The following is a 15,128-nucleotide window of genomic DNA, read 5'->3' on the forward strand; positions in this document are numbered from 1 at the left end:
TAAGTCACTGATATTAGAAAGTATTTGTTCAAGATGAGAACATGAAATACAAATGACAACTGAAAAAAGTTTCCAAAACAATTTCAAAACACCTGACTGCAGACTATCCCCATGACATTTTTGGTATTTGTTAATAAAATTAATTATTTGCACAAATTCTTGGACTTTTGCCTTTTTTGAATGTTTTCCACTGTAAATCATTTGATGGACATGATGTATAACTCCATACACTTTGTCTTCATGTGTTAATGACAGCGTGGAAATCGGACCTCCGCCTTTCCCCATATGTTAGGGCCATTGACTGTGGAGATCCTTACAGTGCATAACATTGTGTGTGTGCTCAAAACAGGCTTTGGGATTTGAATTTATTGTCCTTCATGAGTTTTGACTATGAAGTACCCTTGCCATAAAAAATTGCTGTTTGAGAGTTGTAAGGCTGGTTACTGTTTGCAAACCAATACTACGATTTCACCAATAAGAGATAGGGTTATTAATGCAACATAATCCTAATATTATTTAGTGAGACAATACATAATTAAAATATGAATTTATTAAAAGATCCCCTGACAAAGTTTACCTTTTTTCAAGGACAGTAGTCAAGGTTAAAATCACTCAAGGAGCAGCAAACATACAGTACATTGTTCCATAATGTCATCCTGACATTTGGCATCGTTCATAGAAATTAAATACAGAGACATTACATCTTAAGAAACAGGAACAGATAAGGGCTGTACATAAGCCAAGCTTCTGATAGGGTCTATTTATGTCTCTGACAGGAACCAGGAAGCAGTCACCAGCAGGCCCATATGACAGTACCTTCATAGACTTCAAAGAGAGATGAAACACAGCTAATACACATTAGTGTCCAGGTGTAAAACGCTAATGTCACATTACTCTCCTTACAAAATGAATAACCTTGTGAACAGCGCATGTAGTTTTCATTAAACATATTTCTTCTTAGATGGAAAGACAGAGCCCACAACTCGTCAGTGGCCAGAAATGAATGGCTAATGATCCAGACTTATGGCGGTAAAGCCTTAGAAAAGCTACCCTGTCACAGCAATTGAACAGACATGGCCTGGTTGTCATCCTCATTAATGAATGAAGCTTCAGTGGAGAGAGTGACGACTATCCTGGGACACACATATAACAGCGGTGTGATGTCATTAAACTGAGACTACTTGGCCACCAGGGGAGGCTGGTGGAGGTAGAAATCGAAGGACACAATTTCTACCTCCATCAGCCTCCAATGTTGGCCACCAACAAAGCATGCACAATTGAACAGCCAAATATGTCAGATAATTATTTCTCTCAGCTCTTACTACTAAATACTCATACTGGATCACTATTCAACCTGGCAACAGTACTGGGTGTTCACCTAATATGGTTTGTCATATTTCATTTTCCATTTATAGGATACATGAAATCCCCAAATAGCTTACTTAAGTGAAGAATAGAGTGAAATTCATTTTTGGCACTGTCAAAGAAACAGCTAAAACATAGACAGTCTGTTGATATTGAATAAGGAATAAGGAAAATATAAATATCATCTCTGAATCATAGGTGAAGAAGGGAAAGAGGTAGCCAGTCATGGTGATTTACAACGATCAGGGTATTACAATCCAATCAAATTACATGCTACAATGTCAAACAATAAAACTACAGTATACTACAATGCAAAAATAAAAACAACATCTTGCCAATGGCTGAGAACAAACATGCAGATATTCCTCCAAAGTGGTATAAGATGTTACCGTCGAATACTTCCAGGTCGAGATCTACAGAGAAGACAAAAAAAAGAAAAAACACTTTAATGCTTAAATAACACACACAGTATACACTCACTGAGCACTTTATTAGGAACACCTGTACAGCTTCTCATGGTGGAGGTGGTGTGATGGTGTGGGGAATGTTTTCTTGGCACACTTTGGGCCCGTTAATACCAATCAATCATTGCTTGAATGCCACAGCCTATTTGAGTATTGTTGCTGACCATGTGCATCCCTTCATGGCCACAATTTACCCATCTTCTAATGGCTACTTCCAGCATGATAATGCACCAACATCTTATGGAATCAATGCCACGAAGAGTTGAGGCTGTTTTGAGAGCAAAGGGAGGCCCTACCCAGTATTAGTATAGTGTTCCTAATAAATGTTTGGTGAGTGTATGTTTGTGTGAATGTGTGGGTACGAGTATGAGAGGAAGGTTTAACATGCATCATCACCATGTACGAATGCATATTTGTATGTAAGCGTGTACCCAGGGTAAGGAGGAGGGGGGGCGTCGTGGGGTCCTGCTTTGGCGATGGCCTGCTCATAGGAGGGCAGCCCTGGGGGTTCTATCTCCTCCTCTATGTGAGGTGGGGGTGGAAGCACAGGCTGCAGGGACACCTCTTCCAGCCTCCGCATGATCAGAGAGGCATTACTGCGTCTCGGACGCACCCTGGCAGACCTGACACAAACAGACACACAGACACCACACATTATTCAGTATCTCTTTCAAAACTTATGCAGTGTACACATATCAGCATCTAAGCTTGCGCACACACGTCACATACACTCAGACTACTCTAAAATGACTGATCCCAAGCAGCCCGTTCCCACCATCATTCCCAGTCAAAGTAATGGCTGTTACTCACCCTGGCCGGGATAAGTCACGCTTACACCTGCCCTGGCAGAAGTACCAGACCAGCAGGCCTATGATGACGATGGCCACGCCAGACGCGATCAGACCCACCAGCAGGGACGTCACATCTACCCGAGATGGCCGCTTGGCCTTTTCTGTGGGGTCCGAACACAACATTAGCACCATCGACACTATGTAGTGTGTAGGTTTTGTAGTGTAGTGTAGTGTAGTGCAGGCATAATAATGATTTGTGAAATAAGTTCTTATTTGTCTGACCATTTACGAATCTCATCAGAAAATGATTTGTCACCAGAGAATTACTAGCCACGAAATAGTGACACAATCTAGTCACCGACAAAAGGTGCTCTTGAGGCAGGAAAGCTACATTGCTTGTTGAACAGGTAAAGGAACTGGTTTTGGAACCCATTTCAGTATTTTGCATGTGACACTGACACATTGCATGTTTCTTAAATAAGTTACAACAGATTGTTTTGCATTTTACCCTATTGCTAGAGGATATCTATTGTCTCCCATGTATAACGTGGTCCTTCTAGTGTAGTGAGGGAAGTATGAGCCATCACAGTAGCAAACAGACAAACTGGTCACCTCTCTTACCCTCTGTGTACTTTTTCCAGAAGACATCCTGCAAAGTAACATGGAGACAAGATCAGTTTGTTGTCATGTTATGAACCAACATTTCATCAAGTGCTAGCTGCTTGCATTTTAGCTCCACGTGTAATGCATCACTTAACTGTTTCTGGGATATTTTCAAAGACCTCTCGTGCTTCCTCATAGTTGCAGACTTCTTCAATGCACTCTCTCTCCAAATTGCCAGGAGTGAAGATCTCAAAGTCAAATCGGTTGAATAATAGATGGCGTCCCAAGAACTTATTTGCTTCATCCTCTTCCACAAACACTAGGGGAACAAATCACTTTGAATGGATGGAACAAGATTGATGCAAACGTTCTCTGCAAGCACTAAATCGACCATCTCCTATGCGATTCCATGCGATTATCACTCAGATCTTACCTTCCTTTGCCTGGTCCTCTGTCTCTGTGGTGTGCAATAACCTTTTCGTACAAGCAAAGTCTCCAAAGGGAAGCAGTTGATAGAGTATGAGTAAAAATATAAGCATCGCTGCCATTCACCTGCAGTAGATGAGAGGGGTGGATCATTAGACGGGCTAGATTGCGTGAGTTAGAACTTTCATTCCATAGGGGCCGCATACACACACCCAGTTGTTATCAAGGGCTGTTCATCTACAGGAGGCTTAATCATACGTGCATGACTAAGGAGGACATAGTCATGCAAATGATCTGTATTAGTCATGCACGGAATGGCTACAGTGGACCAGGCCTATACTTTCGTTTTTGCCAGACAATTATCTGTTCAAGAAATAGAAAATACACCTAAATGCCACTAGAAACAGTGAAACCTAGAACGAAACACTGCTCAAGAAACACTCGAACAATACCACGAAACACACGTATGAAATCCACGGTATAAGGTGAAACAAAAAATATGATTTTTTTTACCTTGAACAATCGGCGATATTAGCTGTGTTATTACGAGATTTCCTTTCACAACGTCGCAACAGTAGGCCTATAAACATCATTTCAAGAACATCGCATATTCTGATATAATTTGATAACTCGATAAACGAATGGTAATCCAGTAATCAAAAGTTTCTGTTTACTCCAACCAACTGTGACTTCACCTCCTGTTCTGGAGTAGAATCGCCTACCTGTACAGACCCTACTAATCAATGTCTTCACCTGGATAAACTGATTTGTAAAATGAGGCTAAACCAAACGTGGACACTAGATGGCACTTGAAACCACTGAACATGATCAATATGCAGAAATGAGATACAGGACTGAAATATTTGTCAAAGAGAGTGAGCAAATAGACTTTCACAAACTGATATATATGATTACATTACAAGCTGGAAGGCAATTGCCTACTCACCCACCTCTGTTAAAATAGACACTTCATCACACATCATCCCTGTTTTATAGGTCACCTGGGTCATATGTCCCCATGATTGTTGAGAATGGTTGAGTCACCGTCAACCACAACACCTCCCAAAATATCACTCTACACCTGTTGCGTCATCCCGACAGACATGAAGTTCCTCTACAGTGGCCTCTAATTTCTTCAATCGCCCTTTAGCCGGTCCTCAGTCCTTTAAATCTAAAACCATTAAAGAGGCTGGAGCCTCCACTGGAACAGCCTCCACTGTGGCTCAGTTGGTAAGGTTGTGGGTTTGATTCCCACTGGGACCATATATACTGAAAAATGTATGCACTCACTGCAATGTAAGTTGCTTTGGATTGAAAGGTCAGCTAAATGGCATACAATACCGTAAGATACCACACTAAAAACTATCATAACATGCTACTTTGGCTTGGTTTTACACTGCCCACTACCTTGTGTTATTATAAAACAAAACACAACTGTTATCTATATGGGAGAGCTCAAATAGCATATCATTTGAGGTTCACGAAAATACACTGTATAAAGTAGACGACCTCTGACTGTTGTAACCAAGTTCTCATATAGTGCAGGCCGTTGTTTGTGTGACACCCATTTCCTCTCAACTGCAGACGATATGACTTCATGGTCTGGATTCTTATATTGTCTGTTTTGTGACCTCTGTCTCAGCAAATCAACCTTTGTCCTGAAGATTTACAGGGATTTAAAGGGACAGCCTAGTTTAAAGACCTTTTCACAGGACAAACACCCCTTTTATGTAATATTTCACCCCAGACAGTTAAACATTTGAGTACCCAGAGTGCTCCTCGTGGTGTTCACAATGCTCCCTCTGCACATTTAATTGGAGCATATAAATTAGCCGCATAAGCCCTCAGTTCCAGGGATGGCTTAGTTTAACAACCTTTAAATGGGCCAAAAACCTCTAGTAAGCAATAAGTCAGTGTGGTGGAGGAAGCTTTATAAGGGAAGGATGATTCTGTATGGTTGGTATGGGCTCAACAATGTCAGTATCATAGCATTAATGTACCATTGGAGAGGCCGTGAGACGGTAACAGATTGAACAGGGCCATGTCTTTGGCACAATGCAGGCCATATATGTATACATCTACAGTACAGTTTCCTGACCCTGATGGGCCACTGTAGAGACAGGTAGAGCTGAGCCGCACATGATAACGACTTCTCCCTGCTCTACCACCAAGTATGCCTGTCACCGCGGCGACCTCAGAGACATGCTCACTAATGATAACAAAATGGCCGCTATCATTTCAGGGGTTTGATAACACATGGTTTGTATCACATCAGCACACATAGCCTGCTCCTGTCCGGCAAACCATCATGTGTCTTTACACACGTGTGTTTATGTCTCATACACTCAGTGGAAATAGATGTATTTCTATCATATTTGTCCCAGAGGTGCTAGGCCACTGTTTATATAAAGCAGAGATATGGTGCAGTTAACTTGACTCTCTCTGACGAAAGGAGGGTGCTAATTAAAAGGCAATAGGACCTCTTCTCCTCTCCTGTCCTCCGCTGGGTATCTGGATACTGTCCGGGTTTCAGATTTGATCTGAGGAATGTTACAGGGAAAAAAGGGTGATGTAAAAGTGAAATTCCTGACTTTATCTGGTGTGTGATGTCAGATGGTACTGCACTCTTCTTAGACTAGTTATAATGGCAAAAACATAATGATTGAATACAATGTTATGGAAAAATTATATTTCTCCAGCGGGGGGAATTCCTACAGTGTGGGAGCTTTTGATTAAAATAGAATTACTCATTACTTAGACTTTTTTATTGATAGCAAGAGACATCATGTACTGTGAATTAGGCCTGTACTGGTCTACACAAGAGACACGTCTACAGCTCTTGAAACAATCAAATTCATCCAAGCTCAATAGATCTACAATATGATGAGTGGCCTGAGCAGCATGATTAAAAAGGGTCGGTACAGATTATGATAAGAGTATCAGCGTGTTTGCTTTTCAGCACTGAACTGTGAGGAACTGCTTTCCGATCATGATAAGTCAGGGGTCAAGAGAAATGCAACAGATGAACCAACTGGAAGATCTCACGTGGCACACCATCCACGAAACAGTTACTCAGGGCCTGAAAGACCAATTAGAGAGAGTTAGAGAGGGAGGCGAGAGAGAGATTTAAGTGAGGGAGAGAGAGAAAACCAAGGTAGTAAGGATAGAGGAGATGTTCTTGAAACCCTAACTCTCTCTCACTACATTAGTCTCTATCTGCCCCCTCCGTACCCCTCTACGCTGGTGACCGTGATGAGGTTGTGTTCATGATGAGGTGGTGCTCCTGGGAAAGTGTTGTGTGATTTACTCCCACTGATAAGACCAGGGGATGCTGCTCCCAGAAGACACTGGGCGGGGAGTGAGGGGTGAGCTTCTGCAGGCTTGGGGCCAGGGCTGTGACACACGAGAACACAGGTTAAGTGTTGTTGCACTCCTGACTGTACAGTCGTGTCTATGGGGAGAGAGAGAGAGAGAGAGAGAGAGAGAGAGAGAGAGCTGGTAACCACTTTCCGCAACATTGACTTCATGGCATCAGTAGCATGGCAGTTATCTAAAAGAAGTTCATACAGTACATACGCATGGAATGCAAGGGTTTCTGAGCATGAGTGTGACTGTCTGTACTTCGTCAAACAGCTCCAATTTCATCACAGTCCCCGTGGGAGAGAACTTCAACATAACCCTTTTAAATCTCTTACGCCTGGTTCAACATACTGTCCGTGATCGTAATTCATATCACAATGTTCTGGATCGGTGCCTGTGTTGAGGGTAACACACTTGAGTGATACAGCAAATTGTTTTTCTCTTTTAGCAACAAGAGGGAGGCATCTGTAAAGTCAACACAACTTAAAACAACTCAACATTCGACTTCTATTCTCAAGCATCTGTATTAACATTACACTGTGACTGAAGGAGCATTCTCCCAACCTAAGAAGGTGTTGAAACTAGCACCGACCTGATCTCAACCGACGGGGGTCAGTTTGAGGGCGTGGATAACAGTTCGCTTCCCAGTGTTCCCGACCAGGCGAGTCATCTTTGTCACCTTCAGTAAGAGCGCTCGAGTCACGGCCCATCTCACCCTGCCACTCTGGCCGTAAGCAGAACCAGATGCTGAGGATCGCCAGAGGAAGCGCACACCGGAGAACAGCTTCATTGGGGAACGCACCATAGCATGTGATATGTTTGCTTTACTGTACTATTTAGTTAATAATAATACTAATATTATATGGCATTTAGCTGACGCTTTTATCCAAAGCGACTTACATTGCAGTGAGTGCATGCATTTTTCAGTATATATGGTCCCAGCAGGAATCAAACCCACAACCTTAGCGTTGCTAACGCCATGCTCTACCAACTGCATTTTTAAAAATACACTTGAGTCTATACATCTTTCTGTTATGCGCCAACAGCATTCTTTCCTCTTCCAGTCATCCTCCAGCATGCCATCATTCACAGCTAAACAGAAACCCCATTGTACGTAGTCTCACAAACGTACAATTATGTAATGGCAACTTAGTCTGGCATTGCTGCCATGACAGTGGTAGTGTGTTAGGTAAACTTGCCGTTGAAGCATCTTAATCTGGTACAGTCAGTTTGCATCCTTCTACAGTACAACAGTACCTGTTATTCATAGATATTAAAAAACAACAGCTATTGAACAGAGTAACATGAAGAACAACTATGGAAGATCTCCATTTGTCTTTTATTGGGTGAATATAAAAATGGTGACAGATTCAACCTGGGGGTCGGAGATCAGGGGAAAGGAGGGTAGTATTTTTGGGTTGGTGGTAGGTGGGGGCGGGGAGATATTAAGCGGAGGGGGACAGGGTCTGCAGGCTGGTCTTCACGGTTGCCAGGTTGGCCTTCCAGGAGGTGAGGCTGTCGAAGAGCTGCTGCCACTGCTGTTTGCCAAAGGTGCGGTGTGTGCTGTGGCTGAGGGGAAGGGGAGAAGTGAGAGAGTGTTAAATCTGATGGCCTACGGAAAACAAGAGTCTGAAGTCATAACTGGCATCCATGAGGACAAAATTAGAAATACAGTGCTTTAAGTCACACCCTGACAGAAATATTGAGAGAAGGTATACATTATCCAAGTGGTCATGCACACTGCATAATCCTATGATTAATAGGTCAACATTGCCAGGCCGCAACTTTTTTTCATCATTATGTTTTTTTTAAAATCAAAAGGAACCTTCTTTCTCACCAAGTTTAAAAATAGATGCACATATTTCCTTTGAGGAAATCCATCAACAATAGCATTCATATTACTAGCAACAAAAATAAGTATTCACATGTGAAAAACCTATTTTGCACACAGGACGAGGACAAAAGATAAGCTCTGATTGCATAGCAGGCAGCTCTGTAGGAAGCTACAGTAGCCTTGACCCAATATGTACACACAGACACACACTGTAGTAGCCTTATTCCAGTAGGGCCTTATCTTGCCAGAGACAGGGCCATGAGACTTTCCTACTCAGGTCGTTATGTGGTCAAGGCCCTAACAATAACCTATTAAACTATGAGCTAACAGTTTAATATGGGCACCATATTACAAAACGGAACATAATATATTTTTTTAAATCTTACCTCACAACAACCTTTCGCTGCGTCTGGTCAATTTTGCAGTACACCATCTTGGTCCGGACAGCTGCGGACAGAAAGCAGACAGGAAGGAATTGAGGCATAGGCAGCCGTTTTGAGGACCGTCTCAGCATGTCAAGGCAACTTTCAAAGAGACTGTGACCTTGGAATCAAATCTAAGAGGAAGCTAATCATCGGGACAGTAATAGTAACATACACAAACCATGGTCCTATGCCAGATTGGCTCCTGCTGTATAACAGTATCTACAAAAACCTACAGACATCCTGTTTACCACCAATTTTGTCTGGGGGGGATAAGGGATATTAGGGAAAGGATGATATTTTAGTGGGGATTTACGGAGTCACATCAGAGGGTGGGTGCGCATGCACGTCAGTCTTGCTGCGTTGCATAACCGCAATGGTCAGATGGGATACGAGGGACTTCGTCGTACCGTCAATAACAAAGGCCTCTACGTCGTCAGCTCCGATCTGCAGCTCCTGCTGCATGGTGTCAAAGGAGATCTCCTTGGACTCCACCGCCATCCCCATGAACGTCAGCAGGCGCATCTTAGCCATGTTCTGCTCATGAGACAGGCCTGGGAACGCCAACACAGGCTCATCAGAACACACACGTAACAAGACAGAGACAATCACGGCAAATTAGATGAGATAACAATGACGCAATGACCACAGCTAACTACAGATGCCCTGCTTGTGACCTAACATTCAAACCCTGGAATTAAAGGGAGAGGATTTTATGGTCAAAATATATTCATGTCTATCAAAATGATGTGCAACATAGTGATGGGAAGGGGAACCCCCAAGGACACAGTCAAATGAGTACTGAGGGAGGGGTCCCTTTCGGTCATGACGTGGGTGTTCATCAGAGCAGAAAGCCAGCGGATCTCCACATATTAACACAAACACCGCTCGACGATGTCTGCTGTGAGAGCCAGTTCGTCCCCCACGCACTCCTGTGAGGGAGGGCCACCACGGTAATTACACCTCAACGTTCAGCAGTGTGGACACACTGTAGTGGTGCTGTGTTGCTGACGCGCACACATTCCTGCCCTGTGTCCACAGAGGGCGCTGGATTAGTCTAGGCATGGTGTGTGTGTGTGTGTGTGTGTGTGTGTCCACTCCAGTGCACTTGATCTCTGCGGCCAGGTCACTAGCAACAAGCTTCTTCTTGAGATGACTCACCGAGGGAGTCGATGAAGTCTTTGTTGCTTTGGTAAAACTTCATGTATGCCGCTAGCTTTGCGCTCACAAAGATGGTTAGGAGCTGGAGGAAAGAAGAGAGCAGAGAGGAATAGATCAGATCCTCAGATATCATTATTATGGTTATGAATCGACGATTATTCACTCAACCAACTTTAACATTCAAGTCTGCTGCCGTAGTTCCAATAACGGTGATTAAAAGCACATGACGTGGGTTTAATACTCACGTCATGGATGAGTTCACCCTCCAGGAAGCGCACAGGTTTGAGGGCCAGGAGGTGGTCGAACAGGAAGGTGTTGACGTCTTTCAGAGCGCGGACGATACATCTGAGGAGAGTGACCCAGGAGGGATGAGCGACAGCAAAGCGTGACAGCTCATTTATCCGCGTATATTGTTGACAAATAAGGGGTTTACTTCGATCAGTGGTGGAAGGACGGAGGTGTGTCTGTGTGTGTGTACCTGTGGGCATCTACGCGTGCTTGCGAGGCGTTGTCCTCTGTGTAACTTCCCAACAGCTCCACCATCACTTTAGCTGCAGTCTCACTGTGATGAGAAAGACACACACACGGTTATGGTGAGACACGACCCAATGGACTTTCACTAGACATATACTGGTAAGTAACAAAGAGAGGGATGAAGCCAATTCGTAAAAAAAACAACAAGCGAACACCAAAATCTGACAGAACGGTCTCCCAGGTGACGTCAGACAGACAGGTTGTATGACGGTAACAAACTGTGTGATGATGATGATAATGTAGTCATTGGTTACCCTTTCTTGCAGTCGACAAGCGCCTCGTAGACCAGTCTCAGCAGTGTGTGTTTCTTCTCTGTGTTCAGATTCCAGTCTGTGATCCACTTACGCACCTGAACCACAACACACACACACACACACACACGTTAATCATCTGTAAAACGACCGGACTGGACCTCGGCCACCACATCCATGTTGTTATCAGACCAGTACCAAAACTCAGCCATGTAAACATGATCCGGTCCACTATAAAGCCTAGTTTGTGCATGTGGCTGTGAACCTGAATGAACAAATGTGAGCACGTGGACTTAACACCTAGGTGAGCGTTGTATGAGAGCACTGTGAAGACAGGGGCTGTGGCTGACGAGCGTGCACAGTGAGCGGACGGTACCTGATCGAGGTCGGTGGGGATGAAGGCGATGGCGTTGCAGGTGGCCGCCACCTTGATGAGACTGCAGTAGACGGTGTATCTCACTGGGGTGTTCTCATCCATACCGTGGAACAGGTTACTCAACCTACAACATCAAAATAGACAGAGTCACTGGGAGGTGATGTGGAGGATGCTAACAGGGGTTATCAATCCCTTATTTCACATTGAAAGGGCGAGAGAACAAGAGAGAGAGAGAGAGAGAGCGAGGGGTGTCTGGACTCACAGCTGCATCCTGAGGGAGGGCCTCTCTCCCTCGCGGAACTTGACCAGCTTCTCACACAGACTCTCAATCAGAGCCTCCTGCTTCTCCGTCTCCAGGATTAGCAGCAGAGACACAATACTGTTCATCACACTCTCCACATCTGGCGAGAGAGAGAGAGAGAACCATCAATCACAAGTTGTACAAGTAGAGAGATACATTATGATTCTGTTCATCATAATAATTCATGGGAATTCCCTCCCATATCACTCACCTTTGTCGTCGTCCTTGAGACAAACGTCACAGGCCTCGATGATCTGAGCTAGGTCTACATGGAGCCCACCCTCGGAATTCTCCTCAGAGATCTCTGCTCCTTTGGACTTTATGTAGGCTCGAAGCTCCGAAGCCTGTCAACAAGAAATGATAACACACTATTATTTCACATACCAAGGTAAACACGCAAAGTGAGGGCATCTTATGTTAAGGAGAAATAAAGAATGCAATGACAGATTATTCAAAATTACGCATAGGCCAAATATTAAACATGACTGTTGAATGAAATTAAAAGCTGCCTACTCGAAACAAAAGCAGCACAGGCATGCAAATTAAGACAAACAACGGGCATGAAATCGATATTATTTATTTTCAACTTGATGAAAGGTAAACCAAGTGTTTCTCAGATCTCACTCCCAGCTAGTAGGCTCAGCATCAAGTCGCTGTCAACAAGGATGGCTACAATAATAAGATGCTCCTTTTTCGTGACCCTGTCCTGTTATGGATACATCACGCTGCAATTGAGAAGGCATATTGACTCAACGTAAATAATGATTTTGGGCGTATATTGCGAGTTATAGGCGACCCTGCGGGGACACTGATGGAACCAGTTGGCTACCAACGCTAGCTAGCTAGCTAAACAGCCAGTCAAGCGCTTTGACTCAGCAAGCAAGTGGCTAATGTTAGCATGCTAATGGCATCTGGCAAGCTTTGTCTACCTATTGCCATGCGTGCGTGTTGATTCGTCTGAAACAACATCTGCCTAAAACACTTCTGCCGTACCTGATCCTCTTCTGTGATGTCGATAAAAGCTGGGACACTCATTTTGGATGATTTTAGTGAGCCTAGATCAGATCCACGCTCGTACCACGGCTGAGGCCACAGGAAAAGAAAATGCAAAACTGCCGGTGACCATGATGTTCTTCCGGGGTCGTCTTGTTAAAGGGACAGTGCACATTTTAACAATCACAATTATGTCAATGGTTACAATCCGAATGAAAGTATTCTATAAGTATATAAGTATACGTTTTTTTTTTTTTTTTTTACGCAATCATATAGAGCTGTAACTAGTGAAATAGTATCATGACATATTATTATGAGTTATATTATATATATTATATTATATTACTGCTTTCCTCACCATTTCTTTTTGATCAGGCACAGTAACCTACACTAAAGGTAAAATTAAATTATTATTTGATTATAGCAGTTTGGTATAATCAGAATGTAGGCTTTATTATTATTTATTTTTTTAGATGTGCCACCAGCTGGGACTGGATAACGTCAGCTCAGACAGCATTCAAAGTTTATGGTTCAGACGATAACTACCCCACATCCATGTCCCCACCATCCTTTCACCCCTTCTTATCCATGTATCAATCTTTGCTCTGGAGGATTAAACCCTGGATGTCTTGGATGAGAGTTAAGAGGTAAAGGTGATACTCACAGGGAGGTTATCTACTTGAATTACATCCCCGCCAGGACCACCATGACTGCCCTCCACGCCGGACACATTGTGAACATCAGAAGAGTACACATTTACACAGCACTCCCATTGACCCAGAGCTATGTGACCAGGGCCTGTATATCAAGTGGGCTGCTGTGATTATGGCAGGCCACTTTCCTCTGGAGTGATTGAGGTGGGAGGGTTAAGGGTTGGGAGGTTGTAACTGGAGCTGCAGTTGACCCTAAAAGCAGGCTCAGGTTACCAACTGTTGAGGTGTCAGGCCATACTTCTCCAAGTTACAGCTGAGTGCCCCCCTCTTCCAAACAATGGAGGATCTCTCCTTCCTCCCTTACCATCTCATAAAACTGATACATGCTCCTGACCCTGACCGCCATGGTCCTGGCGGGTTGACTGTCACAACTTTACTCAGAGTTAGAGTCAGAGTTACAGCTTTGGTTGCTGGAGAGCTTTGTTATGTACCTACTGTAAGTCTGCTGAAACAGGGGCCCTACCCCCTATCTTCAATCAAACCTGGTGACTGGGTTTTTTCTCTGAGAAAATTCTCATTTTCGAATTCATGTACTGTATATGACAAATGAGAGAGTGAGTGAGAGTGAGTGAGAGAGAGAGAGAGAGAGAGAGAGAGAGAGAGAGAGAGAGATGGAGAGTTTGTAGAACTCATAGCCAACTCATAACTTCTCTGAGGCATGCCTGTCAGGTATGTCTCGTAACAGTTACGGTCAAACAGAGCTGAACTCCTTTTATTATGTTCCGCAAGATAAAGATCTTAAAATAGTATGCTAAGGGGAAATGGTGGAGTCTTTCACCATAGTGCTCGATGCAATGCGTCACTATCCACAGCTAGAGAGTGCCTGGTACCAACTTCCCCCAACCCCCGCCCCCCCCCCCCCCCCCCCTCACTTTCTCTCTGCCCTCTTACACTGTCACAGTAAGACAATTTACGGCCGCTTCTCCCAAAAGTGTGCTTGTGTAACTCTTTCATTAGCTGATTAACAGCTGTTGTCAAGGGCTTGTTGTATTTCAAATGTAGAATATACGTTTTGGGGGGCTTTGAAGCTCCAGGTGCATGTGAAACATTGTTTTTGTCTTTTTTAAGAGGTAGTTAAAATGCCAACTTGTGATATTAACCTCAGTATGTAAAAGAAAGGACATGCCAAGCATCTCTTGAACATATTCCTCTTCACCTCTGTGCTGATAGGACAACGGCATCTCTGATATATTATTTTATATATTTTTTTAACAGACCTCTAGCTCTATCCAAACTCCCAATCCAGCCAGAGAGATATTATGCATGGTGTCTTATTGAAAGACGAAAAACGCTCACTTAAACTTGGCTGCTAAACCCCAACAGTTTGATGTGGGCTTCCCTTATTGACAGAGCGTCATCAGCCTCGTGGGGAGACAGTTTGAGTGTAAAGGCCTGGTTGTTGCTTATTGTTGTTCTAGATAGACACGTCCACAATTGTTCTCCTTTTTCCCCCACTGACCTTGAATGGAAGAATAGCAAACCTCTGGTCTCTGGATAAATATTTTTTAAATTCCACAGTGAATATGTGTCTCAT

General features: G+C 43.6%; 2 protein-coding genes across 2 annotated transcripts; both read right to left on the minus strand.

Moving 5' to 3' along the window:
- Positions 1–536: 536 nt before the first annotated feature.
- On the minus strand, positions 537–4,392 carry prrg4 (proline rich Gla (G-carboxyglutamic acid) 4 (transmembrane)). Its single transcript, XM_083691671.1, has 7 exons — positions 4,163–4,392; positions 3,657–3,775; positions 3,379–3,542; positions 3,242–3,269; positions 2,640–2,781; positions 2,261–2,452; positions 537–1,778 (listed from the first exon to the last, which is right to left on the minus strand). Exons 2-7 carry the CDS (start codon positions 3,769–3,771, stop codon positions 1,751–1,753), a joined length of 669 nt encoding a protein of 222 aa, XP_083547797.1. The 5' UTR covers positions 3,772–3,775; positions 4,163–4,392; the 3' UTR covers positions 537–1,750.
- Positions 4,393–8,329: 3,937 nt separating this feature from the next.
- eif3m (eukaryotic translation initiation factor 3, subunit M) lies at positions 8,330–12,980 on the minus strand. Its single transcript, XM_083690904.1, has 11 exons — positions 12,882–12,980; positions 12,100–12,232; positions 11,850–11,988; positions 11,588–11,711; positions 11,215–11,309; positions 10,905–10,988; positions 10,672–10,771; positions 10,427–10,508; positions 9,676–9,819; positions 9,230–9,290; positions 8,330–8,578 (listed from the first exon to the last, which is right to left on the minus strand). Exons 1-11 carry the CDS (start codon positions 12,921–12,923, stop codon positions 8,455–8,457), a joined length of 1,128 nt encoding a protein of 375 aa, XP_083547030.1. The 5' UTR covers positions 12,924–12,980; the 3' UTR covers positions 8,330–8,454.
- Positions 12,981–15,128: the final 2,148 nt, after the last annotated feature.

This window comes from Argentina silus (assembly GCF_951799395.1).
Source record: "Argentina silus genome assembly, chromosome: 19".
Taxonomy (NCBI): domain Eukaryota; kingdom Metazoa; phylum Chordata; class Actinopteri; order Argentiniformes; family Argentinidae; genus Argentina; species Argentina silus.